At 33.4% G+C, this 27988-nt stretch overlaps 1 protein-coding gene across 1 annotated transcript; it reads left to right on the top strand.

Annotated features, from left to right (window-relative positions):
* The first annotated feature begins 15139 nt into the window (after positions 1–15139).
* On the top strand, positions 15140–27987 carry LOC131875349 (disease resistance protein Roq1-like). Its single transcript, XM_059219448.1, has 2 exons — positions 15140–16087; positions 26847–27987. Exons 1-2 carry the CDS (start codon positions 15309–15311, stop codon positions 27985–27987), a joined length of 1920 nt encoding a protein of 639 aa, XP_059075431.1. The 5' UTR covers positions 15140–15308.
* Position 27988: the final 1 nt, after the last annotated feature.

Raw genomic sequence — 27988 nt, 5'->3', positions numbered from 1 at the left:
TTCGACCGCGATTTTCCGCTTTACAGACATCAATCGACAAAAAATTTGAAAAATAGGGAAAACACTTCCACTTTTTGCCCAAAAGTGGAACTCAACTTCTTGCACCCACCCAAGAAGCAAAATGGTAAAAATCCCATGAACCAAAATAATCAAAATAATCAACAACATAAACCTCATTATAAGAAAGGTAATAATAATGGTAATTCATCTCGTCATGCATTTACATGTACTTATAATGTTTCTCAACCACTTGAGTGGATTATTGATTCTGGTGCATCTCAACATGTTACTTCTCATAAAGAATATTTTGAATCTTTGCATCCTGATACTTCCAATATTCTTGTTCAATTATCTAATAATCATAGTTGCAAATTTGAATCTATTGGTGATGTGAATGTCCCTAATGGGAAATTACATGATGTTCTTTATGTTCCTAAATTAAAATCAAATCTGTTTTCAGTTCCTAAACTTTGTCAAGAAATTATAAGATTAACTTTTACAAAGGCATGTGTTATATCATTGATCCAAAAACTAATCATGTTATTGCTGGTGCTTAAATGGATACTAATAACTTATTTAAGTTCTATGAATTTGCTCCTACAAAGTATTTCTTGCTTACTATTGTTGAATTTACTATATGGCATGAAAGACTTGGCCATCTCAATTTTGATTATATTTCAGGGTATGTGCAGGATCATGGTGTGCCAAAACAGGCCCTTAAGTGGCAATGAAATTTCAGAAAATCTGAGTTATGCAACTTGACATGAAAATTTGAATAAGTTGTGAACATTATTTTTAAAATATGTAAGAAGAGAATATATAGAAAATTGAATGTAGTTTCTAAGCTACTAGTTGTTTTTTGGAAAAAAAAGATCCTATTTGATGAAAATTTCAAATTTCAATGCAGTGGTACTACAATTTCAGGAAAAAAATAAGAAGTAGACGTATGTCTGACCACCTTAATCACAATAAAATCTTAATATTTTTTTATAATATTTATAATATAAGTATTAGACTCATGTCCGGATGTGACACATTTTTTTTTTTATAAATTACATAATTATTTATGAATTTTTTACTACAGCTTTTATGAAATTCAGAAACTCCTACGTCTGACCACCTTAACTTGGTCAAAACCTTATGAAATTTTTTTTTTTTTATATTTTTCCCTATAGTAGACGAAGCATAGGATGTGACGCATGTTTCGGTTTCAAAAATGTTATACTGTTTGAAAGTTATGAGTGTTTTTCAATCAATATATCAATCAGGACTATTGTCAAAATTCAATTAGAAAATAAATAATAATAATTTATTAAAGTCGAAATAAGACAAGCCTTATATTGTTGGAAAGCTAGGAACGTCCTTTAAAAACCCTTTTTGTTTTATCAATTTTGGTTACAAAAAAAGTTGTCAGCCACCAGTGTAAAGTCTGGAAAATCAAGGAATACTGAAAAACACGTTTTTTCAGTTGACTTTCCAGGCTTGTCACTTCCAAGCCAAATACCAAAGCATTCTGGGGCCGAAATTTGAAATTTGAAAATTTGACTACAAAAATCGGATAATCAGATATCGGATTTTATCCGATATCCAATTTTAGTACAAAAATTTGTGGTCCCCAAACAATTTCCCATTGTCGCCATTTATTTGGTAAATTGCCACATGGCAGAAATCCGATATCCGATTAATTTTATTAGTCATATTTTAGAGAGAGGGAGAGAGAAGGAGAGAGAGAGAGAGAGAGAGAGAGAGAGAGAGAGAGAGAGAGAGAGAGAGGGAGAAAGAGAGAGAGAGAGAGAGGGAGAGAGAGAGAGAGGGAGAGGGAGAGGGAGAGGGAGAGGGAGAGAGAGAGAGAGAGAGAGAGAGAGGTGGAGAGGGAGAGAGAGAGAAAGAGAGAAGGAGAGGGAGAGAGAGAGAGGGAGAGAGAGAGAGAAGGAGAGGGAGAGAGGGAGAGAGAGAGAGAGAGAGAGACAATATGACCCTTTAAGACACTAAATCATGTCGTTAGGGGTCATATTGTGTCCTACGACCCCGTAAGACACAATATGACCCCTAACGACATAATTTGGTGTCTTAAGGGGTCCTATGGTGTCATTAGGGGTCATATAGTGTGCATAGGGGTCATATGGTGTCTTGGGACACCATAGGACCCCTTAGGACACAATATGACCCCTTAGGACACAATATGACCCAAAGCGACCCAATATGGTGTCATTAGGGGTCATATGGTGTCCTAAGAGGTCATAAGGGTTCATGGGACACCATATGACCCCTTGAGACACCCTATGACCCCTAATGACACCATAGGACCCCTTAAGACACCAAATCATGTCGTTAGGGATCATATTGTGTCCTACGACCCCGTAAGACACAATATGACCCCTAACGATATGATTTGGTGTCTTAAGGGGTCCTATGGTGTCGTTGGGGGTCATATTGTGTCCTACGACCCCGTAAGACACAATATGACCCCTAACGATATGATTTGGTGTCCTATGGATTTTGATGAATTCGCGCGACCCGTGAGTTAAAAATGACTCACGGGACTATCACTGTCAAAATATAAAAGTCTCAGAAAATCGGATATCCGATTTCGATACTTAAATTATTTTTAAATAACATATATAATATAATAATATATTATATAATACGTATTGTATTATATTATATATATTATAATATATAATATAATATAATATTGTATTATATTATATATTATAATATATATAATATAATACAATACGTATAATATTATATTATTATATTATAATATAATATAATATAATAATATATTATATAATACGTATTATATAATATATATAATGTAATATGTAACATATAATATATTTTTTAAATTAAAATTACAAATAAAAATCGGATATCCGATTTGCATAGGTAATTACCAGGCCAAGGTGTACTGACACCCAGGCCAAGCAAAAATTCAACACGGATTTTCGCATTTTTAGGCGAGTGAGGAAGGCTATTTTTTTCACATCGCCACTTTTTGGCCCCCCTTGATCCTGCACTAACCCTTCATTGATGAAAAAATCAAATATGGTTGATGGATTTCCTACTATTATTCCTTCTCAAATTGTTTGCAATGGTTGCATGAGTGGTAAGATGCATAGGGAACCCTTTCCTCATGGTCAATCTTGGAGGGTATATACTAAATTGCATCTAGTTCATAGTGATCTCTTGGGTCCCATGGAGAATCCCTCCATCCAAGGTTCAAGGTATGCTCTTACCTTTGTTGATGATTTTTCAAGGAGAACATGGATATATTTCCTTCATAGTAAGGATCAAGTGCTTGATGTGTTTACTGAATTTCATATGTTTGCAGAAAGGCAATTTGGTTCTCAAATTAATATTCTTCGTACTAACAATGGAAGAGAATATGTCAATAATGCCTTTAATTCTTATTTGAAATCTTTTGGAATTAAAGATGAGCTTACCATTCCTTATACACCACAACAAAATGGTGTGGCGGAATGGAAGCATAGGACCATTGTGGAAATGGCAAGATGTTTATTGCATGCAAAAAATATGGATTACAAGTTTTGGGCTGAAGCTATGGCTTGTGCAACTTATTTAATTAATAGAACACCTACCAAAGCCTTAAAGGATAAAACTCCCAAAGAAGCTTGGTTCGGTAGAAAGCCCAATTTTTAGAATTTAAGAATTTTTGGTTCCACGGCTTATGTTCAGAAACTTAAGGAGAAAAGAAAAAAATTAGATGCTAAATCTTCTCCTTTTATTTTTGTTGGTTATGATGAAAATACTGAAGGTTATAGAGTTTACAATCCTATTACTAACAAGGTAAAAGTTGAAAGAGATGTTTGTATTGCAGAAAAAGGCATTCATGATTGTTCTAAAGTGGAGGATGATGAACCTGCTCAAAGAAAAGTTGTGCTTGTGGAGGACCAACCTCCTTCTCTTAACCCTACTCCTAATGCATCTCTTTCTATTCCTTCTAGTGACAGTGATGATGATAATAATAACTCTACTCCTCATGACTCTTCTTCTAGTGATGAATCCATTACTTCTAAAAGAAGACCTAAATGGTTTAAATCTTTAATTCAAGATAGTGATGAATACTTAGCTAGAATGGATATACTTCAAGCTAGAAGAGTTAATTACTATAATTATGCTTTAATGTCTACTATTATGAATTCTAATGATCCTAAAACTTTTGATCAAGCTAAAAATCAACCACATTGGCAAAAAGCAATAAAGGAAGAATATGATACTTTAATTTCTAACCAAACTTGGGACTTACTTCCCTTGCCTCATGGTAAAAATCTTGTTTCTTGCAAGTGGCTTTATAAAACTAAATTGAATGCTAATAATCAAGCTAGTAAATTTAAAGCTAGATTAGTTTCTAGAGTTTTTTCTCAAAATGAAGGCTTAGATTATAGTGAAACTTTTTCTCTTGTTGCTAAAATGCCTACAATTAAACTGGTTCTTTCTTTAGCTTCTAGAATGAATTGTCCTATTCACCAAATGGATGTTAAAAGTGCTTTTCTTAATGGCGATTTGCATGAGGAAATTTATATGTCTCAACCTCCTGGTTTTATTAAAGAAGGTAATGAACACTTAGTTTGTAAATTAAAGAAATCAATTTATGGATTAAAACAATCTCCTAGGGAGTGGTATTCTAAGATTAATGCATTCTTTCTTTCTCAAGGTTTCATTAGAAGTAAAAATGATCCAAATTTGTATATTAAACATAGTGACGATGATATCATCATTATTATCTTATATGTTGATGATTTTATTCTTACTTCAAGTTCCAATAATTTGATTTATGATATTAAGTTTCAACTTAATCAAAAAAATTAAATGACTAATTTAGGTCTTTTACATTATTTCTTAGGAATGCAAATTTGGCATACCTCTTTAGGAATTTTCTTATCTCAAAGTAAATATGTTGAAGATCTCATAGATAAGTTTAAAATGAATGATGCTCACCATGTTTCAATTCATATTGAATTAGGCACTAAGTTAATGCTTGATATGCAAACTCCTCTTGTTGATCCTACTTTGTATAGACAATTAGTTGGAAGTTTGAATTAGTTACAACTTAGATGAGATTTGTAGAGATGTTGGAGACAACAACAATAGGAATGAAGATCGGTGATACATTTGAACCTTTGACATTTTTGTCAAAGGGGGAGAAGTAATATGATCCGAAGAAGAAGAATTAGAGCAAGTGAAGAAGTGTAACTAGCAGATGAAGTGCAACAGAAGAAGATCAGATGAAGGAAGTAGAGAAGATCATAGTTGACAATTGAATATGTTGGTGTTGTCATCAATGCCAAAGGGGAAGAATGTTGAAATGATTGGCATAACTGATGTTGATGGAGAATGTTGATGAATAGGTAAAGGACTAATGGTAATGATATAGTGATGAAGAAATTGAGATTATTGTCTTAATGACTTTGATTAGTTATTTGTGTTGTCAATGATGGTAGTGGCAATTATGTTTTTCATGTTTATTTTGTCATCTAAGTTTTTTTGGTCTATTGAAAATGTCTTACCAGTAATGAAGACAGTGCACTAGGAATTAGGACCTTGACCAGTAAACGTGGAAATATTTTGATTGGTTCTGGAGATTGGTGATAAGTCAAGTGGTGCAATTTGGAACATGTATTTGTATCATTATGATGTATATTTGACTAGAATCACATCATGTTTTGATTACCAGAAGTCATGTTTATGGTTTTTGTTGTATTTTTTGTAGGGTTTAAGAAGGGTTATAGATCCGGTATTCAAATCTTATAACCAGTAATGTTTTATGGTTTGGTGGTGATTTATATCATGTTCAAATGGTGATGGTGATGTGGCAAAACCCGTGTGAAAAGATAAGTTGCTTTTTTAGTGTGATTAAGGAAGTAATTTCTTGGGAAACAACAAAGAGCATAGAAGAGTGTTTTATGGGTTTGACTGCTTATCAAATTGAAGTATGGTGATGAGTTATGATCATTAATGACTAATATTATCCTGAAAATTATTGTAATGATCTGAATGATTATCTATGATGATATGTATTGTAAATTCATTTGAATTTTGATGTATCTAGGGTTTTCTAACTAACTAAGATGTAAAGGTTATTTAGGTTGGTATAGTTGATGTTTGTTGTGTCGGTGATCAAAAGAAGAGTGTGTGGCCAAACCAGTGTGTGTGTCTACTTGAGTATAGCAGATTGGAGTTGAATTGGATCTGAACAAGCAAGTAGTTAGTGCTATTCTGAGATCATTCATTTGTTGTTCCATAACAGTTGCAGCAGACAAAATCCCTTAACTGGGTAGGTCCTAACAAACCTTAAATTGTAAATCCCTTAACAAGGTAGCTCAAAATCTAAGTCTTAAATCCTCTTGCAAGGTTGCTTCTAATAGGGCAAAGCTCCTAACATAGCTCATCATAGAAATCCCTTAACCAAGTGACTCCTAACATGGTTTTCTCCTAATAAGGCATCATTGTAAGCTCCTAACCAAGCTAGGCTCCTAATAGGGTGCATTCCGAAAGAGTGCACAATTTTAGTGGGTACCAATTCCCGATGTGGTTTTTCCTATTTGGGTTTCCACGTGAAAATTCTAGTGTTCATATGGTGAATGTTTCTGATGTGTTGATTTGATTTGCTTTCAGTTTATGCATGTTGATGAACACTTAATGAGGAGTTTTGATAAATTAGTTTAACAGTTGTATGTCAGTGGTTACCGCTACTAGTAAATAGTTTATTACTATTTTGTGATTGATTTGGTAAAGCTTTATCAGTTTAAGTTTAAGTTATGAATTTTTGTTAATACTAATTCACCCCCCGCTCAGTATTAACCGGATCCTCTCAGATTAACAAAACTTTCTCCTAGATCATATTTCTTCTTCCTCAATATAGTAGCTTTAAATGCAGATTCAGATTTAGGGGGGACTTCACCAAACTCACTCAATTCAAAATCAACAAGCTTACCAATCAGCATGTCTCTAGTCACATCGGTCACTGTCTGAATCTCTTCAATAGAAACAACCTTATGCTTGTAAGTAGGAGGCAAGGATCTCAACACTTTAGAAACAATCCCAGATTCTTCCAATACTCTAGAAAAACATTTGATGTTCAACACAACCTCATTCACTTTCTACATAAAGGAGGTAATGTTCTCATTTTCACCCATCTTCAGCATTTCATACTTTCCCTTCAAGCTCTGCAACTTAGAAACTTTTATAGGACTATCACCTTCATACAAAGTCTCTAGCTTCTTCCATATAACACACATGAGAAGTCTACAAATCGATCACATTAGTCATCTTAGAATTAGGTAAGACACTCAACAACACTTCCTTATCTCTAATATTGAATTAAGCTTCCTTTGACTCATCCAGAGTGGTAGGACTATTTAGAGGAGTATTATACAAATTCTTAGTTATCTTCCAATAGTATTCACCAATATATTACAAATGGCATTCCATCTGGCTCTTCCAGAGAGTGTAATTCATTCCATCAAACCTCAAACTATCCTTCTTAAAATCAAAGGTTGCCATCTGGGATCTCCTTAAGCGGTCAAGCTTCTTCTAGAGGATCTACCTTTGAATACCAATTGTTGGCAACAATGCAGAAAACTGAGAGGGGGGTGAATTAGTTTTCTCTCAAACTCTACACAACTCAAACTTAAATTCAGATCCGATTATTAACAATAAAAGCACAAAGTAACACCACATCAATAACATGCATAACACTAAGATTTTTTACATGGAAAACCTGGTTAAGGGAAAAAACATAGTGGGAGCCTACCCACAATGAGATAATACCCTGTTAGGAGTAAGTGAAATATTACAATGGGGAATGAACATGCATTCAAGCACACTGCCTAGAGCTCACTGATCAAATCACAAAACAAGAAGGGCTGCAACCCTGAGGAAGACTCATTATCTTACAAAATAATTTAGATTATGTTTGGAGGATCATGAACTAATGAAATAATATCTCTACATGCCTGGTTATAGTTCCAATTAAGCACATATACTCAAACTCTTTTCTTTACACTTCTTCACACCCTTTGGCACTCTTTTGCGCTTCTCCTCTACTAAAAGATCTATTCAATGTTTGGACATGTAGATACATCTCTCAAATGAATATTACATATATTTATACAAATAATCAACCTATATTTCAAGGTCAGCTAAAGCCTCAACAAAAATTACAAAATAATAACCTCACATGCTACAATAAGACATGTGGACCAGAACAATGTTGGCTAAGACATAGTCTAGACCCAAATCAACATCGCAACCAAGAAACACTACCAAGAATTATGCCTCAAACATCCGCAACATGCTACAATCACCAAGAATGTCGCATAACTTGAAGAACACCATGAGATCAAGAAAATGATCAATAATGCACACAATGATCAATGTAGACCATCAACACATATATGACCTGATCTAGAAATATCCACAAGTAATGTGAATGACCACAAAAACAACCACAACATCACAACTTACTAGAATCTCCATCATTAATATATTGAACCTCAAGAACACACACAAACTGACTATCTAACTGAAAGATTCACTTGTGGACTTCAAAATCATGAACCATCTAAATTGAGGACACATATGAATGTCCCAAATACTCTTCCAAATCCGTAAACCAAGATAACGCAATGTGGAGCAAAAACTAGAATGCCAAATAACACAAACAACTAAATATCAACCCTAATATCAGACCTCATAACTTGATCAAATCATCATGCAGACCACTGAAAATATAGCTAAATCAACTAGAGATAAGTATCTCTAAACCCATTAATCTGAAACAACTCAACTACAACACACTTGCCAAACCAACTGATTTAATCTAATTGCAACACTGGAATACACATAAGAATATGTTAACATCAATGACAACACATCATTCTAGCAAACTTTTCAGCAATATCCAACATTCTATAGATTCATTCATCTCTTCCTCCATCCATCCTATCTACTATAGTTATCATATCATATCCATTTCACTTCCTCCATCCTCCTTTGGATCTTGATCAAAAGAAAAGGTTATCATGTATACATGCTTTGGACAGTTCTCGACATCCGTCTAACCTTATATCAACCCATAAATCCTTCCATCCATGATATAATCCTCTCACATACCCTCATTGTCCTTATCCACTCATTATCCTATCTTATATTCACATCCCTCATCTTCCTGTCATCCTATCATTTATCCTATCATATCATATCCATCCTAATGCCTCATCATGAATGATATATACTAAGTGAGGGAATATTATTCCCTTTGTGATGTAGGCCTTGGAGACCCTTTCACACCCACCATCCATCCACTAATCCCTTTTTCCAATGATCCTTATCACCCAGTTCTCCATCCCTCCATCCATAATCGCTCCTTCCCCATATCCTCATATATTTCCTTCCTTCATCCAAAATCCTTTCATCTCCCCCACCCTTATCTCATAATCCTTCCATCTACCAATCCTTATCATCATATCCTTCATCTTTTAATTTCTATTTTCATATCATTCCATTACCTCGTACATCCCTTGTCATTGATATCTATCTCTAGGCTACCTCCATGTAATCCAATACCATCAATCCTAATGCTCTTCACAATCCACCATCGCATGCAAATCCTATCCGCATGGACTCCTTGCAATCAACATCAACATCAAATGCAAATCAAATCACCCAATCACCTCTTTGGTCTTGTTCCTAGCCTTACTACAAGCCTTGATCTCAATTTAATCATTGTTAGGGTTTAGATAGATCTGGAGCAAACACAAATTAACAATTATATGTAGATACAAACACAAAATATGAAGAAAAATGCATAACACAAATAACATAGAGATTTAACGTGGTTCACCCAAGATGGGATATATCCATAGAACACCGTCATCCAATCTTTTCTTATTATCCAGTATACTAGTACAACACAACACAATGACTTTACATTCTAGTCGCTTATAATAAGCAATTTTTTAGGGCAACACTCAAAGTCGGTTATTTTTAGGGTTTTCTTACAATATCGGTTTTTTAAATACTTTCTTGATCACTCGCCACATATCAACAATCATGACCATCTTGATGCACCCTTCCCAATCCTTGTGTTCTTTAGGGATATATTTTTCTCACATCAACAACACCCCATCAACCATCCATCCATCATGGCTTTTCATCTTAACTAGGGCAACATTGCATGTGTCCTTGCTTTATCATCCATCTTCCAAATCCCTTGTACATCTTGTAAATATTATCTTTTAAATATAATCAGTCACATGTCTTCATCTAGGATCATTTGTGCATATGTCCTTAGGTCCTGTCTCTAGCATTATCCAGTCATGTGTCCTCAAGATTGTGTCGCTATCTAGCTAGTGCTTCAACAATCATCTACTGGTACCTTAGAGGTTCACGTGTCTCACTTGTTTCGCATCATGGGAAATCCTAGTTTAGTATGCATCCTCAGTCTTCGCAAGATGTATCCTTCCTCATATAAGAGAAATCAATTAATCATCATCCATTAATCCTCCCTATGGAAAAATGTACTTGAGATACTTGATGTCTCTCTTGTGCTTTTGAATCTTTGTTTATCTTTATTTTGAGCTTCCTATTTTTAACACCTCATGATCACCGCAATCCTTTATATCATGGTGTGTTATAAATGGTGAAACTAGTTGTATGCTATTTCTTTTTTTGTTTGTGCATTTTGGATGTGTTCCATGTTGTTCCCTTATGAGGTCTCAATTATCTTATGTTACATTGGGGCATATCCTTCTGCTTGTGGTTTTTCTAGCATTGTTTCTCTCAAATATCTAGGTAGCTTTGTGAGATCGATGTTAGGAAAACCTTTTTTTGTTTGTTTGGCTATAAAATCACCTTGGTTCCTCATGACCTGGTGCCTCATAGACAATTCTAAATGAAAATAAGTGCTCACTTTATGGTAGCTGCCATATGATGCTCAATCTCCCTCATCCATTTATCCCATATCTTTCTAGTCTTTACATCCTACCTTTCCATCACACATCTTCTTTCCCTTATCCCCTCATATTTTGCATTGATATCTCAATACACTTAGCTTTTATTCATCTTTCTCTACATTCAACCCATATTTGCATTATCATTACATCACATAGTATAGACTTGTTAGTCTATCTCAAGTATCATCCATATCATTGCATTATCATCTCATTGCATCTCATCTCCATATAATTACATTATCATTTAGTTCATCTTGCATAATATAGACTTGTTAGTCTATCCATTAATCATTTTCAGCCTTTCATCACCAATCAAGACTCATCATCAACATTATCATCCTAATCCCTTGCCATAATGTATTTTCTATCATAATCCATCTACCATATTCACTCTTTCATCATGCATGCATCATCTCTTTAATTTTGAGAGAACACCCGTGTTCTATTGAACCTTCATGTCCTCTTGAGGGGGCATCACCATCCTCATCTCCCATCATCTTTTCTCCTAGTCACTCTCTTGGATGATTGGGGCATCTTCTCTCGTCTAACCATTTTCTTCTAAGTTCTATGAATTAATGTTTTTTGAAATGATGCTACTTCATAACACCATCTCAAAGAGGAGAAAAATGCAGACACCTAAAATTGGTCACATATATTTGATCAATTTATTCCCATTATTCATTTATTCTAGCTATTTATATTAATTAAACAATTCATTATTATTTAATTAACCATTTATATTCCTCTATTCCTAAGATAATTAGTTTAATTAATTTATGTATTCAACACTACCTCCAAAATTATCATCTATTAACTAAATGAATACCTTTGTTTATTTAATTAAAATCCCCATCACTCCTTTCCTCCAATTTTGAATTAAAATGAATTCAAAAATCCTATTTTCCCTCATCCACTTGCATCCTCTGTGCGGGAAAAGCGGGTCAATGGAACTTAACATGTGAAAAAATAAGGTTCAAAGAGGCTTGCTCACACACCCACAGGACTTCTTGGTGCAAGTTATGGAGTCATGAAGAATGACTCAACTTCCCAAGGCTGGTTCCATGGTTCTCTATCTCACAAGGTCCCTCAAGCCAATGCCTTTTCTCTCAAATTTCTGAGCAAAGTGACTTAGGGATGACTAATGCAAGAACAAGGGATGTTTTAATTGATTTTATTATGAAATGCATCCTAAGCTATGCATGATCTTACAAATGCAATAAACTAGATTATAAGATGACAAGATTAGTAGCAAGCCTATCCTAGCATGATATACTAGTCTATGATTAAGCTAAATGATAAGGAAAATACTCTAAACATGCATATTTAGATTAATTCCTGTTTAAAAGAGAGGCTAAATGATGAGCATAAATGATATATTAAAGCTTGGATGGATTTGAGTATAAGTATGATGCTAAAGACTTGGATGATTTAAAATGGAGGATGGAGAGCTCTATTTATAGTAAAAAATAGGGCAATGGATGGCTAGGATTGAAAGATTTAAGTTTGAAAGTTGGGAATCCATGTTTTCAATTCTCACCAATGAAATGGTGACAATTGTTAACATAAGACTGGTTGAGAGAAGGGGTTGGAGACATTAAATGCCTGAAAAGACCTCATAGTTACCTTAGGGGGTAAGGGTTAAGGTTAGGTTAAGATTATCCATTGGATAAAACTTTTACCCAAAGGATAAACTCTTGTGCAAGGTTTAAGGGATAACCATGGTCAAAGCAATGAATGCTTGATGAGACCCTTGGGTTAGATTGAGGGTTGAGTTTAGAAAAAGTCTCTAATCATGCAAGAGGGTTGAGTTAACCATTAATGGTTTGGAAGAGAAAGTTATTGGAGACTTGAAGCCTTTAATGGTTATCAAAGACTTTGCGGGTTTGAGAAGTGACTTCCTCTTGCTTAGGGATGTGACAATATTTAGGAGATGGGTTAGGCTAATTTAGAAGTGATTAGAAGAATCTAGAAGAGGGTTTAGGATGCAAGTGGGAGATGTAGGAAAATGCAAGTGGGTGAGGGATAATAGGTTTAATTAAAATAAATTGTTTTATTTTAATTTGGTTGCAAGTGGAGGTTTTTAAATAAATTAGATTTATTTAATTGGGATTCCCTATTTAATTAAATGTAAATTTAATTAAAAGGTTTAGAAGAATAGATTTAATTAAATAAAATGATTTATTCAATTAAATGACCTAAAAGGGGTTAATTGAATTTAATTAAATAAATTGAGTAATTTACTTAATTAAATAGAGGAATGTGGATAATTTAATTAAATAGAGAAATGAACATAAAATAATCATTTAGGAATATAGTCATTTTTATACGTCTACACATCCTTCTACACCTCCCACTTTCATTTTAATCCTAATCCTAATCTCCACCTATTCGTAAGATAATTAATTAATTTAATTTATCTATTCAACACTACCTCCAAAACTCTCATCCATTAATTAAATAAATGCCCTTGTTTATTTAATTGAAATCCTCATCACTCCTTTCCTCCAATTTTGAATTAAAATTAATTCAAAAATCTCCTTTTCTCTCATCCACTTGCATCATCCTACATCTCCTACTTGCATTTTAATCCTAATCCTAATCTCCACCTAATCCTCTCCTTAATCATATGTACACACTTAATCCTTGATTAAGTAAAAGTCAACTTATCCCATCACATCAAGCACATGGGCTTCTTACACAAGCACATGGGCTTGCCCCCTCAAGTACCCCCAAAATCAATTTTTAATTCATATATTTTCTCTCATTAATCCTCCACCATAGATCTTGATATTCAATCTTGACCATTCATCCAATCTCATCGAAATCATATAAATCAAACCCTTGGCCAATTTTAGGAATAACTTAAATCAAATACTCAGAATTGACTGACATTTTCTAGGTTTAATATGTTGCCTAATGTATGTTGTCACACTAAGAATGCACTTCTAGGCTTAAAAGTGTTAAACACTCAGGATTGACTATAATCCTCTATAGTTAATAGGTTGCTTAGTGTGTGGGGTTTACAATTGGCTCCATCTTTATGCTCTCCCACTCATTTTCCATTTGAGCGTCATTATGTTGCCGAATTTTTGACTAAGCACACATCTAATCAAATATCATGGACAAATCTACTCAACAAAGGGATTTAACATATTTTGTTTATGCTCTTTATGACCTCTTTTAACCCAATCATGATGTTTTATTAATTTGTGTTTTTATTAGTTATTTGCACTCCTTTGAAACTCACTTTGTAACATACACAATTACCACTTAATAAAACATCACCATACTTTAGCATTCCTCCTCAAACAAGAACTAATAACATGAAACTTTACTTTCACAGAATTATAAATTGTATACACTTTCAAATGAAGAAACTATATAACAAATTATATAGATAAATTAGGGTTGCCCATGTTCATGTCCACTAATAAGTCATTTATTGGGCCAATAACCATCCACTTGTATATGGTCCAATAGTTGAAAAAGCAGTCAATAATTAGAAGCAATTAGTAGGGCATTTATACACAAATATTCAATCATTTGTGCAAATTTTATGATGATCAAGACGAACAATTAACAAGACAATAGAAAATATATATCAACTCATTTTGAAATACCCACTTTTTTATTCTTCTACATTCGTCATAACTTACAATAATGACATCCATCAAAATCACAATACCATTTACAAACTTAAGATATATGAAAATAACTAGAATGACTACACTACCATTTACAAACTTAAGATATACACTACCCTTCCCTAGCCGTGAACAGTACCATACCCTTCCCCTAAACGTGAACCCCGAAATACTGTGGAGTCGTCTCCCCGAAAATGTTTTGTAAACGTTTGTCTTTTTCCAGCTTGGTTTTGATTCGGTAAACGTGTTTTTCCAGCTTGGTTTTGATCCGGTAAACGTCTTTTTCCAGCTTGGTTTTGATTGGTCTCCCCGAAAATGTTTAGTAAATGTCTTTTTCTAGCTTACTTTTTAAAAGCTTTCGTATACACTGGAAATTGGAAGTTTCAGAAGTGGGCAAAGCGGAGTTTGCAAGGATGCGGAAAGTGGGTAAACGTCTTTTAAAAGCTTTCGTATACCTCCATTATTCGCTCCAATCCCTTCTTCTCCTACAATATTTTGACGACTTTTCTTTGATTGACTTGGAATCTCTGCTCCTCCACACATTATTTCTACCGTTTTTCTCTATTTGCTTTCTGCCATACTATTGCGAATTCAATCCCTTCTTCCCCTGCGTCTCTCTGTGTTTTACATATACTCCGCTCTTATCATTCACCCACACTTCACTTTCTTCCATTTCACTTCCATGGCAACGCCCGAATCTGGATCATTTTCAAATCCAACGAAGAATTGGAAAAGACCCCCAATCAGAGTAGCAATACCTTCGTGGAAGTTTTGCCGCCATTTGCGGCTGCATCATCTTCACAACCAACAAAGAAAAAGAAAAGGGTGCCCTGCGAGAGTAGAACCGCCCAATCAGAGTAGCAATGCCTCTGAGGAAGTTGTGCCGCCATCTGCATCATCTTCAAAACCAACGAAGAGAAGAAAAAGGGTGCCCTGCGAGAGTAACAATGCCTTTGAGGAAGTTGTGCCGGAATCTGCATCTGGATCTGGATCTGGATCATCTTCAAAACCAAGGACCTGGGATGTATTCATCAACCACCGTGGACCTGACACCAAGAAAACACTGGCCACCTTCATCTACGATACCCTGAAATCCATGGGACTTGAAATTTTCTTGGATCAACCAGAGCTTGATTTGGGCGATCTGATACCATCTAGAATAGAAGAAGCCATGACTAGTTCTTTCCTCCATATTGCCATACTTTCGCCCAGATATGCAGAATCTCCTTGGTGTTTGGCGGAGTTATCATATATGCTCAACACAGGCAAGACAGTTATTCCTGTCTTCTACAAAGTTGAACCCCGTGATATCCGGTGGACTACCAAAGGGAAAGGAGTCTACACTGATGCATTTTCCAAACATAAAGAGGGCGCCAGATACAGCTCAGAAAAACTAAATGATTGGAAAGTGGCGCTGCAAGACGTTACATACCGTACTGGCCACATTGTTGAGGAGAATGAGTAAGTATCAAATACCCTCTTCCTTAGTTTCAGGTTTTCATGTGTTTATTACCATTACTTTGTTTTCTTAACCTCCTTTTAGACGTTTGATGTTGTTTTAATGCTCAGCAGTTTTTGGTTTATCTTGTTTGGGTTCATCTCTCTAGACTTTTTCAAAATTTCAACCTTTTCTCTTTAATATATAATCTTTTAACTATTAATCATTCAAAAGAATTTTTATGTCAAAATGAAAGAAGTTAGATGTAAAGATGTTCTTAATTTAATGAAGTTTTCTTGGCTCTTCTTTATTTTCTAGATGCTAAAATGTTATGGAAGAGTCTTTTTAAAATCATATTAATTATTTCATAAGATTTGTTTTTAGACAGGCAATCTTAAGTGTTCAATTTGAAGATATTTTGTTCAAGATTATTAACAATAATCAAGATAGATGAAGAAAAAACTCTGCATTCAGATACATAAGATTGCATCAATAATTCTATTAGGGGACAAGCTTATACCAACTATATTATATATGGGAACAAAAGCACAATAGTGATCACAAAAAGACTAGGACCATAATTAGATCTAGACCACAAGAGATGGTTTGGTTAAATAAATAAAAATGAGAATAGTTTTTGTTCTCTGACAATAAAAATAAATAAAAATGAGAACACAATGAATAAGAAAGGTAAAATACAAGTATGAAAAAAAAGATCAAATATCTCAATGACTAAATTTGAATAATTTTCTTTAATAAGAAGATCATCCTAATGCCAATCACCAATAACAATAAAAATATGTTTGAAAACCATATGAGAATGACCTGGGTTAGTTTTGATAACTTTTATTTTTGGCTTGGACCACCCAAAGGCCTTCCTATTTTTTACCACTTTATTTGTTTATTGTCTTTTTGAAGCACTAGCTTTGTATTGGATTTGTGAATTTCTTGAATCTTTATATCTTTGTTCTTGTCATTGTATGTGGTGGATCTTAGTTTTTTTAGATATGATTTTTCTGTTTGATATTTATATCTTGATTTAATATAGTGTCAATCTATCTACACCAAAAAAATTTCAATAATGTCATACATAATATAATAAAAGAAATTTTTCCACACATACTAAAAATATATTTATCTTGCAATATACAAATTATATCCATAATCCTCTTCTCTTTCCCCTTCTTCGTCAGCATAATTAAATTGTAACATTTGTGTTAATTGTAAGGAAATTATAACAATAAAAGGGTATAAAAAAGTTAAATTGTTACAAATTTGACAACCTTCTTAAATTTGACTCAAAATGTTGTTGTGTTTTCTTGTTTTTAAAGCTCAAATATTAGAAACTTTTCAACATGACGTATAGGAATTTACAAGTAAATAATTTATTTCTAATATTTTATCAAATCATTTTTTTCAGTTAAATTTCAAAGCAATGATAAAAAATATATCGTTAAAACACACATACAAATTTTAATTGATACATTTTCCTTTTCAACATATATATTGAGCTATCAAAAGTTAAAACTATGACTATTTTATATTACTTCTTCTACTTAAATATTTAAGTTATGCATTCTGAGAAAAAGTTAAAATTAAGCTCTCCTCTATTTATTAAAATCATAGTACAAATAAAATCTTTCATCCAAACAAAATTAAACTATTTTAAAAATTAAATAAATTATAATAATAAATTAAAATGAAAACTACTCATTGTAAGTGTTTTAATAAATTATGTATATCTTAATTGCATCTATTATAAAATATTTAGATATATTTGTCTCTTTTTGAGAGTTTGTATTTTGTTAAAAATTATTTATTTTATTTACTACATGCATACACATACATAAATATTTTAAAATTTATAAATTAATTCTATTTGTATTAAAAAAATATATTTTTGGTATTATATTCGCTTTTCTTTTATGGAAACAAGGAGGAACCTAGAGTTGCGACCAAGGTAGAATGATGGACCTGATCAATAGATGAATTAGGAAAATAGGATTAATGGGGGAAATGTGTTTGCATGGAAGCCGCCAAACTTGGTTTAGAAGGAACATAACAGTTTTGGATATGTCAACTTCCTTAGATGAAAGGAAAACATTATTTCTCGAAGAGACTCAAAGTGTCATGGAGGTTTGTAGCAACCTAGATCAAGCTACGAAATATTTTTTGACAAACAAGTTGTAGACAAAAAGGTTATCTTTGAAAAAGTATGGAAGTCAAAGGACCCTAAAAAAAACAAGCGATGCTAATAAGGTACGCATTCAGAGTGCAAAAAATTAAATTATTTCTCTTTCCTTGGATACTCTAGAATGAAATGGAACAATAAATAGATTTAAAGAAACAACCTTCTTTATGAAGTGGGAAAGGGAATGGGTCACATATATAGCCATGCTAGGAAATGTTGTGATGAGTGTGAGCTAAAAACCCTTCCCATTGGTTTTTACTTAGTTATAGCAGAAAATGCTAGTCTAAAAACCTAGGTTTTTAACAATGGGCCATTTTTGATGGGTGGCATAAGGTTTTTTTATTAAAGATTTGGAGCCAAAATTTACTCCCCTCAGGACCATAATTGACGAAGTTCCATTCTGGATAGGATTGCATAATCTAGCTAGGGAGTACTAGGATCAAAAACTTTAAAACTTATTGGGAACAGGTTGGGTAACTTCATCAAAGCAAATGAAGCTATTGAACAGGTTGACTTCACTACGTATGTGAGAATATGTATGAACTAGAAGCCTTTTTCTAACCTTCCAAAAGTGGTGGAAATTAGAATAAATGCAAGGTATTGGTGGCAACAGATTGAAGTTGAAGAGATAGTGGATAACTATAATTTTTTGCAAAGTGGTAGGTCATTTGTCGGCTAATTGTATCACCCTTAAATGGAAAAGAAAAGAGGTAGAAGGTTTGGAAAACAAGATAATCTCACTGGCCAAAGGTAAAAAGGACTCAAAGTTGCCAAATTATTATGTGAATCAACTTGATCAAAAAGGTTGCAAATGGAATGGAGTTGAGTAACGAGTTTGACATTAAATCCAACTTGGACTTAATCAGGAGAGATCTCTTCAAAATGAGTAAAGAGAGTATTCCAAAAAGTTCCAAGTTTCAAAATCCCAATGATGGGATGCCAGAATGCCTTATTGAAATTAGTGTTTAGGAAATAGGGCAAGAAGATCGCAAGGAGATTGTGGAACGCCTAATAGTAATAGTGAGTATCTCTTGGATTCAGATTGTCAAGTAAATTGTAGTCTAGAGGTTCTTAATTTAGTAGGAGAGGTTTTGGCTAAAGTTGAAAAAACTATAAATGTCACAGGGAAGCCAATATTGAATAATTCAGGAGGTACTGAGAGGAAGAGGATCCATGAATCTTGAGATTGGGGCTCACTAGATGTTTCTTTTAAAGATATTCATGAATCCTCTACCAAACCTATTCTAAGGACTTACAAACGGGAAACAGGGTAAGCTATCTTGAGGCTAAGTGAAGATGGAGATGATCTTGATTGGGATTTCATAAAAGGTAAAGATGACTGAGTTTTAGAAGGGGAACAAACTATTCTAGATAAAAGAATGATTATTTAAATAGTGGCTATGTCAAAACAATGAAAATTGGTGAGAAGAAGTCGATGGGGAGAAAGCCAAATTGAGTTAATTGGAGATAGCAGGTTGTGTGAAAAGACAAAGTAAGTTATCTCATGGGAAGGGAGGATACCTTCTCCAGGAGCCATGAAGGTTCTAACTTGGAATGTCAAGGGATGTAATGCCCTTTACAAGAGATGATTGATCAAGAGAGGTCTTGATCAATCACACAATTATATTGTATTGCTCCAAGAAACCAAATTAAATAAGGAAGATCCAAAGACTCTTTTGTGGAGAATATTAGGAGGTATGGGTATCCTTTGGAACCTGATGAAGGTTAAGATTGAACTAGTAGCATAGTCAGCTCATTGATAGTTAGTCAGAGTTCAAGTGATCTACATGGTTTGTGAATTCTTTTTGCTCAATTTATATGGTCTAGAAAGAGAAGGCTTGAAAAAGGAGGTTTGGTTCCAAGTATTGGACCTTTGTCAAAGAATGTGGATAGATCAATAATCATTTTAGGTGGTGACTTTAATATGAATTTAGAATTGGAAGATAAGTTAGGTAGTGAAGGGGCTTTGGGTGCTATTCAGAAGGATTTTAAAAAGCTTGTTTTTAGATAATGATTTGCTGAAAATAAATCCCAAGAATGGATCTTTCAACTAGACCAATAGATTGCATGGAATTTATCATATTGCAAAGAAGACTGATATATTTTTCATTGATATTATATGGTCAAATCATCCCTTTATTGTTGAAGCATCAATCCTTCCTTTCCTATGATTTGATCACTACCCACTAACCCTCCTAGTACAAAAAGACTATTCCAATCCATTGTCCCTTCAAATTTGAGAAAATGTGGCTACAAGACAACAAGATCAAAATACTTATTGCCCAATGGTGAAAGGATTTTCCATAGGTTACTAGTAGGAAAACTTACATCTTCTTCAAAAAGTTACAATTCATTACAAATAGGCATCGGGAATGGAATCAAGTTCATTTTAAAAACATTTTTGAAGAGAAATTGAATATGGAGGAACAATTTGAAAAGTTGCATAACAAAATTATCAATTAAGGGAAGAAAGGATTTCTCTATTAGAAAAAGAGTTTAATAGTAAATATTTGGAGATCTTATGTAAAGAAGAGACTTTTTGGAGGCAAAATTCTTGGGAATGTTTGTTAAAGGAGGGTGATAGGGCTAATAAGTATTTTCACAATTCAGTTAGAGCTAAAAGGCCAAGAAATAGAATTTATTAAGTTACAAATAGAGAAGGAGTTTCATTAACAAATATTGATGATATCAATCAAGAGGTAATTAGGTTCTTTGAAGGCTTGCTAACACAGGATTGGGTGAGGGATGATTCTCTAGTTGATAAAATGTTGGAAGTGGTGCCTAAGCTTATACCTGAGCAACAAAATCTACTCCTATAGAAACCAATTGTGTTGGAATAATTCAAATAGGAAGTTTTCTATATGGAAGAGGATAAAGTTCTAGGCCCGGATGGATTCCCAACATTATTTTACCAAACTTTCTAGGATGTGATTGCTTTGGATCTATGGGAAGTAGTAGAGGAATCAAGAGCTAAAACATATATCGAAATATATTTTAATAATACGTTGATTTATTTGATCCCAAAAATAAGATCAAGTGCAAACCTTTGATTATTTAAGACTGGTCTACTTTTGTAACTCCTCATATAAGGTCATTGCTAAGGTGATGACCCTCAAAATGAAAAGAATTTTAACATGAATAATTTTAAAAGAACATGGTGATTTTTTTCCAAATATATCTATTGTTGAGGGCATTATCATTTCTCATGAGGCAACCATTTTATTAGAAAGGCCAATGTAGATAGAATACTAATTAAGTTGGATATAAGAAAAGCTTATGATCAAGTAGGTAAGAAATTATTGCTTTTAGTTACGGAAATATTTGGATTTTGCAAAGAATGGTTTGCATGGGTGAAAAGTTGCATCACAACTCATAGAATTTTAATATTGTTCAATGGTAGTCCACAAAGATTATTTCAATATATTAGAGGATTGAGACAAGAAGACCCACTATCTCCTTTCCTTTTCATCATTTTGGCATAATTACATTGGGTAGATCCACTTCTAAAATAAGGCAAGAGGGCAAGTGGCAAGAGATGAAAATTTCCTCTAGTTTGGATGCTACCACAGATGAGCAATATGTTAATGATACTATTCTTTTTGGGGCGGCATCATTGAGGGAAGCTAGATGGATAAAAAATACTCTGGACTAATATTACAATGTTTCAAGATAGAGGATGAATTGGAACATGTCTAAAATCATCTTCTTTAATACCCACTTGAATAAGCATAGAGAAATTTCTAGAATCGTGGATATAAAATTAGGGAAACTTCTAGGGAAGCTCTTAAAGGTATTCTTCTTTTTCTACGAGCTTGTAAGTCAACTGTGTGGAGTAAATTAGTTGACAATTGCATTGGGAAGTTAGAGAGGTGGAAGAGAAAATGGTTGATGTTGGTTGGACGGCTCACCATGTTAAGTACTGTTATTTGTGCCTCACCAATCCTCTATATGACATGCTTGAAAATCCCAATCAAAGTTTGGAAAATGATTGAACAAAAATTGAAAAGGTTCTTTTGGAATGGAAAGTAAGAGTAAGAAAAAATATCATTGTTGGCATGGGAAAAAGTCTATAAACCAAAATCAAAAGATGGGGCAGGTTTGAGTAATTGGATTACTATGAATGAATCATTGGGACAAAAGTTAGTATGAAATATATACTCTAATCCAAACTAGAAATGGGTTAAAATCTTTAAGAGAAAATACCTATTTTCTCAGCATAGAGATCAAATTATCACTATTCAAAATCCCCCAAAGGGGTCAAGAATCTAGAACTTCCTAATGTCTTATAGGCATATCATTTGTGATCATATTATATGCAATTGAGTAATAGAGAGAGGGGAAAAAATTAGTGTAACTCTTGGAAAGGACACAAAGTTCTTGAGGAGGATCCTATGGTTAGAGAAGAGCAACATATTATGGAAGCCAATTGGGATAAGAAGTATGTAACGATGTGGAAAAGGTTGTGGATAATGGTGTTGAAAAGTGGAATGGGAGAGATGTGTAGGGCTTACAACATAATATTCAACAAGAAGCTTGTTATAGGTGTATTCTGGAGGGAAATGATTTTTTTAACAAGAGATAATGATGAAATTATATGGTGTTGAGATAAAATTGGATAGTATTTAGTGATGATTGGATATAAGTTGTTGGAGAATGAAATTGAGGACAATGGGTGGTCGACTAGACTAAGTTGGAACAAATGTTGTCTTCTTACGGTGGGCACCTTTGTGTGGTTGGGTTTGAAAGGCAAAATTTTACTAGGTGAAAGATTGAGTTAATTAGGATTCCATGGTCCTTTTAGGTGTATGCTTTGTAAAGACCACTGAAGAAACACTTGACCACTTTCTTTTGAACTATGGTTTTTCTTCAAAATGTTGGAGATTATTTCTATAAAATATCAATTTGCAAATCCATTTACCTTCCTTGGTCAAATATTTGTTTCAAAGTTGAAATTTGGTTCGAAACAATGTAGTGTATTCTAGTATTTAGTATGTTGTCCCATTGATATTGATTGTGGAAAGAATGAAACAAGAGAATGTTCCAAGGCAAAGATGAAACTTGTAGTGCATGTTGGTGAGACTGAATCTGTGATTTTAGAAACTATCAATGCAGCAACACAAAATCATAATTTTCAAAAATGTCCCTTCAATATATGGCAAACAAGATTATCTAGTCTCAGTGGCCCCTTCTTAAGTTTAGGCCCATTAATTGGACTCATTTGGATAATCCAATTAAGCAACCCATTGAGGAGGTGATATGGAAATGACCAAAGAATGAATTGATCAAGATCAATTTTGATAGGATATCAAAGGGAAATCATGGCCCTTGAGTGAGGGATGCATTGCTAGGGATGAATTTGGAAACATCCTTGTAATCAGTGCTAAAAAAATAGAAGAAAGTACTAACAATGAGGTGGAAGCTCAGGCGACGATCTTGGCACTTAACCTAGCTTCCAAACTTTTAGTCTCAAAGCTACATCTAGAGGGCGACTCTCGGGTGATTATGAATTCTATAGTTAAGGGTGAAGCTCTTAGTTGGAATTTAAATAATTTTATTAATATTATAAATATAAATTAAATGAATTTCAAGACTTCAAAGTTTTCCATATCAATTGTGAGGATAATAGGAAGGTCAATCTTCTCTCAAACTAGAGATTTTTGCTAGAGGCAACAATATGATGAAATGGTCAAATGACTTCAGAGGACTAAATTTAGCCTTTGTAGGTGAGGCAGGTTTTCATGTAATGGATGGGACATGAGTCGTTCAACTATGTGAAGGGGATAAATATAGGAGGTAGTATGGAGGTGAATGCAATTGGCAGTCTATAGCCATTGGAAAACTATGCAAGTTGCACTTGAGATGAAGTGGCAACTTGTGTAATGTAGGGAATACGATCAAGTGAATATGTCATCACTTTAAATGTGTTTGGCCTTTATCATTTCATTATAGGGCGTCTTCAAGGTAGTGAAGGAAACATGGGTGTTGAGCTATGGGGTTGGACAAATAAGTTATTTTTCTATCCTTTTAAACATATTTGACCTTGTTCTTAGTAGCATAGGGTTTCTTGAAGGTAGTGAGGCAGGCTAGAGTGGTGAGTTGTATGGAGTGTGTGGATTTGTTATTATTTTGTGTATCAATATAGAGGCCAATTTTTCCCTTCTGATAGACAAGTAGCAACTCACCTTTATGGGGAAAATTTCTAAGGAAAGGATGAGGAATATATTTAAAGTTGACATCCTCACTTCCTGAGGATAGATGGCAAGTTTATGAGGGAGGAGTATATGAATTCCGAGTTCAGATACCACACAAATATAGATGTGGCCTCTATTTTCTTTTCTTGGTGCTTGGAATTGGGCACCAAAGAAGACGTAAAATAGGTAATGAGGGAATGTGTTAGGGAAGAGTGGAATTTTGGTATGAAAACCTTGATGGCCATGATACGACTGGGTGAAGGAGAGTGGAAAGTAGAAAGTGGATAATGAATTTATCCCTCTAAGGCCTTTTCTTGTTTCGGGAGTAGACAATAGTAGGGAGTAGAGAATGGGAAAAGATCAAGGTGGTTGGGTGCTCATTAAAGAGTATCTATGCAATCATGGTCAAATGGGGAAAGCAACAGGTGGAGAGGAGCCAAGGAAGAGAAAACATAAGCATGACTTCTATAAGAAATACTATTGGATCGATGACACTAAGAAGCTAAAGGAGAAAGAACTAAAGTTGTGAGTGGGTTGTGTATTATAGGTTTTTGTTTGCAGAGGATGGTTGTTTTTTCTTGTTCTAGTCTTATGTGTTGTAGTAATTTGTAGTACCAATCATGTAGTTGTTTTTGTTACCTCTAGAATAGTTGTTTATGATGTCATTGGTATGTATTAGAATTCATGTTTTCGGGGGTTGTGTTATTTTGTCTTCAAGGATAGTGGTTTTAAGCATAAACTTTTTGATATCTATGTAATCTTTCTTTTTAGTATTAATATATAAGATATCACCTTGTACTGAGATGTGTGTGTACATACATGTTTACATATACATATACGTATACATACATACATACATACATACATACATACATATATATATATACACACATTCATATATACATATACATGTATATATACACATTCATACATACATATACATATAGATGTATACATATACACATATATATATAACTTCATACACTCATTTTGTGTCTCTCCTTTAGTTTTACTTTTGGAAAAGCTACCATTCATTATTGTTTTTTTAATTAAGTTCTACCAGAGGAGGTAGATCCCTGTATTAACTTAGAATAAGATTAGTACCCCTTCAACAAAGAGGTAATATCCCTTCAGCCAAAACATTCAACTTCTCAATCTGAGAGGTAGAAAGAAGATCTCCATACAAGCTTACATAAATGCCAAAGGCTATGGTGTTGTAGCTATCTAGTCCTACATCAATGACTATCTTTGCCAATATATGACATGCACAACAACCATTGGATTTTAGAATCTCCTCAGGTTTCCTGATGCCAATATTTTCTTGTTTAAGTCCCACTAACTTCTTCTTTAGTTTGAGTTTTATCTACTTTAATTCTTATTTTCTTTGGATGCTCCATTCTCTACCTTCCTACCATTTTTTGGTGTTATGTGAATTTTTGTTCAGTGCCATTTTTTTTTATCTATCTATTAATTTTATTTTACTTATTAATATTGTATTCTTTGTTACTTTTAATTTTTTTAATGTCTTTATATCTTTAAAAAAATGTCGACTTTAAACTAGCATACCTATATTTTATAAATAAAATTTATGTAGATGATGCCAAGAGATATCAAATCATAGATTAATTAATTTCATATGGTTAAATCTTAATTAGAATTTAGTCTTATTTTAGAATATGAAATGATTTGTATGAAAAAAATTAAAGTTTCTTTTAAATCTATATTTAAAAACATAGCTTTTTAAATTAGAAGTTTCTTTTAAATCTAGATTTAAAAATATAATTTTTTTTTACATTTAATAATAATAGGAAGTTACCTTTTAATTTAGATTTGTTTCTTTTAAATCTAACAAATAATAATGATAGAAAGTTTCTTTTTAATTTAAATTTTAGTCTTTAACTTATTTTTTAATTATCTTTATCTAGTCATAATAAATAATAATAATATAAAGTTGCTTCTAAATTTAGATTTTAGTTGTTAGCTTATTTTTAAATTATCTATTATCTAGTCATTAAAATTATACGGAAAAAATAACTGGGTAGGTACTATGTAATGTTAAGCCTCTTACCATAAAAAATATTTTGAAAAAATAAAAATAAAATTACAATTCCTTATCTTCTTATAAAAAACTTGTCACTCACAATCAAATAGATATTTAAAAATATATGCTATAAAATTATTTAATTTCTATAAAGCTTCTAATTTTCTTAACATATGAAAGATTTTATATCTGTGTCTCTCTTTTTCAATTTTAGTTCAAAGAGCTAAAACATTGTTTATATGAAAAATGTTTCAATATTAGTTAAATATATGTTTAAATAAATTTATTTGTTTAAGTTTTTTTGTTTTTTTTTTTCTGAAAAAATAATTTGGGTAATCATTTTTAATTGTTTTTGTTAGTGATGAAGGGGAAGCGAACTTGTTGGAGGCTATTAAAGATTACATTAAGGACACTCAAAAGATACCATTAGTGGTGGCCAATTATCCTCTTGGTCTTGATGAAATTTTACAAGACTTTGAAAGAAATGCATTTGACTCTTCTAAAAATATAAATATTGTGGGGATTGTTGGGATGGGTGGATGTGGTAAAACTACAGTGGCAAAAGAATATTACAATAAGAAAATAAACTCCATATATAAATGCTGCTTTATTCATAAGGCGCGGGATGAGACTAAAACAAATCTACATGAGAAGCAAAAAGAGATGATACAAGATCTTGGTTTCAAAAATGTTCAAAATGTTGATAATGTAGAAAAAAGAAAAGCAATTTTAGCAAAGCATTTGAGATCTGTTCAAATGTTAATCATTTTGGATGATGTAGACCATCAAGAGCAGTTGGAGGCTCTATTGCCAATCCAGGACAGTCTTGGACAGGGTAGTGTGATTGTTATCACAAGTAGAGAATCTGAAGTTCTTACATCATGGGGAGTCTCCTCCATTTACAAGATGAAAGAATTAGATCCCAAATATGCTATGAAACTTTTTTGTTGGCATGCGTTTAGACAACCCTCTCCAATAAATGAATTTCAACTTCTCGTTGAAAATTTTTTAGAAGTCTGCAAAGGATTGCCCTTATCCCTTAAGGTGCTTGGAGGACTAGTTAATGGCAAGCCCCAGGATTATTGGAATGCTCAATTAGACAAGATCTCCAGAGTACTGCCGAAAGACATAAAAGACATACTAGAAGTGAGCTTTGATGCACTAGATGAGGAAGAAAAAGAGATATTTTTAGATATATGTTGTTTCTTTATAGGAGAAAAAGAAGAGTTGGCCGTCACAGTGTGGGATGGGTCTGCGTCGGGATGGAGTGGGCCGCATAGTTTGACAGTACTGAAGAATAAGTGTCTTGTTGAGGTCGATGAGAAGAACTGCATTAAAATGCATGATCATCTACGGGATATGGGAAGAGAGATTGCCAATAAGGGAAAAGAAATTGTTAAATCTCCCTTGCGTCTTTGGTCACCAGAGCAAATTGGCGACATTGAAATAGAGGGGCAGGTGAGCTTAATATCATGTTTTCTATGCTATCCAGTATTTTGAG

Source organism: Cryptomeria japonica, chromosome 4 (genome assembly GCF_030272615.1).
Source record: "Cryptomeria japonica chromosome 4, Sugi_1.0, whole genome shotgun sequence".
Classification (NCBI taxonomy): Eukaryota; Viridiplantae; Streptophyta; class Pinopsida; order Cupressales; family Cupressaceae; genus Cryptomeria; species Cryptomeria japonica.
Note: the sequence above shows the minus strand (reverse complement) of the source record. Positions and strands in the feature narration are given on the sequence as shown.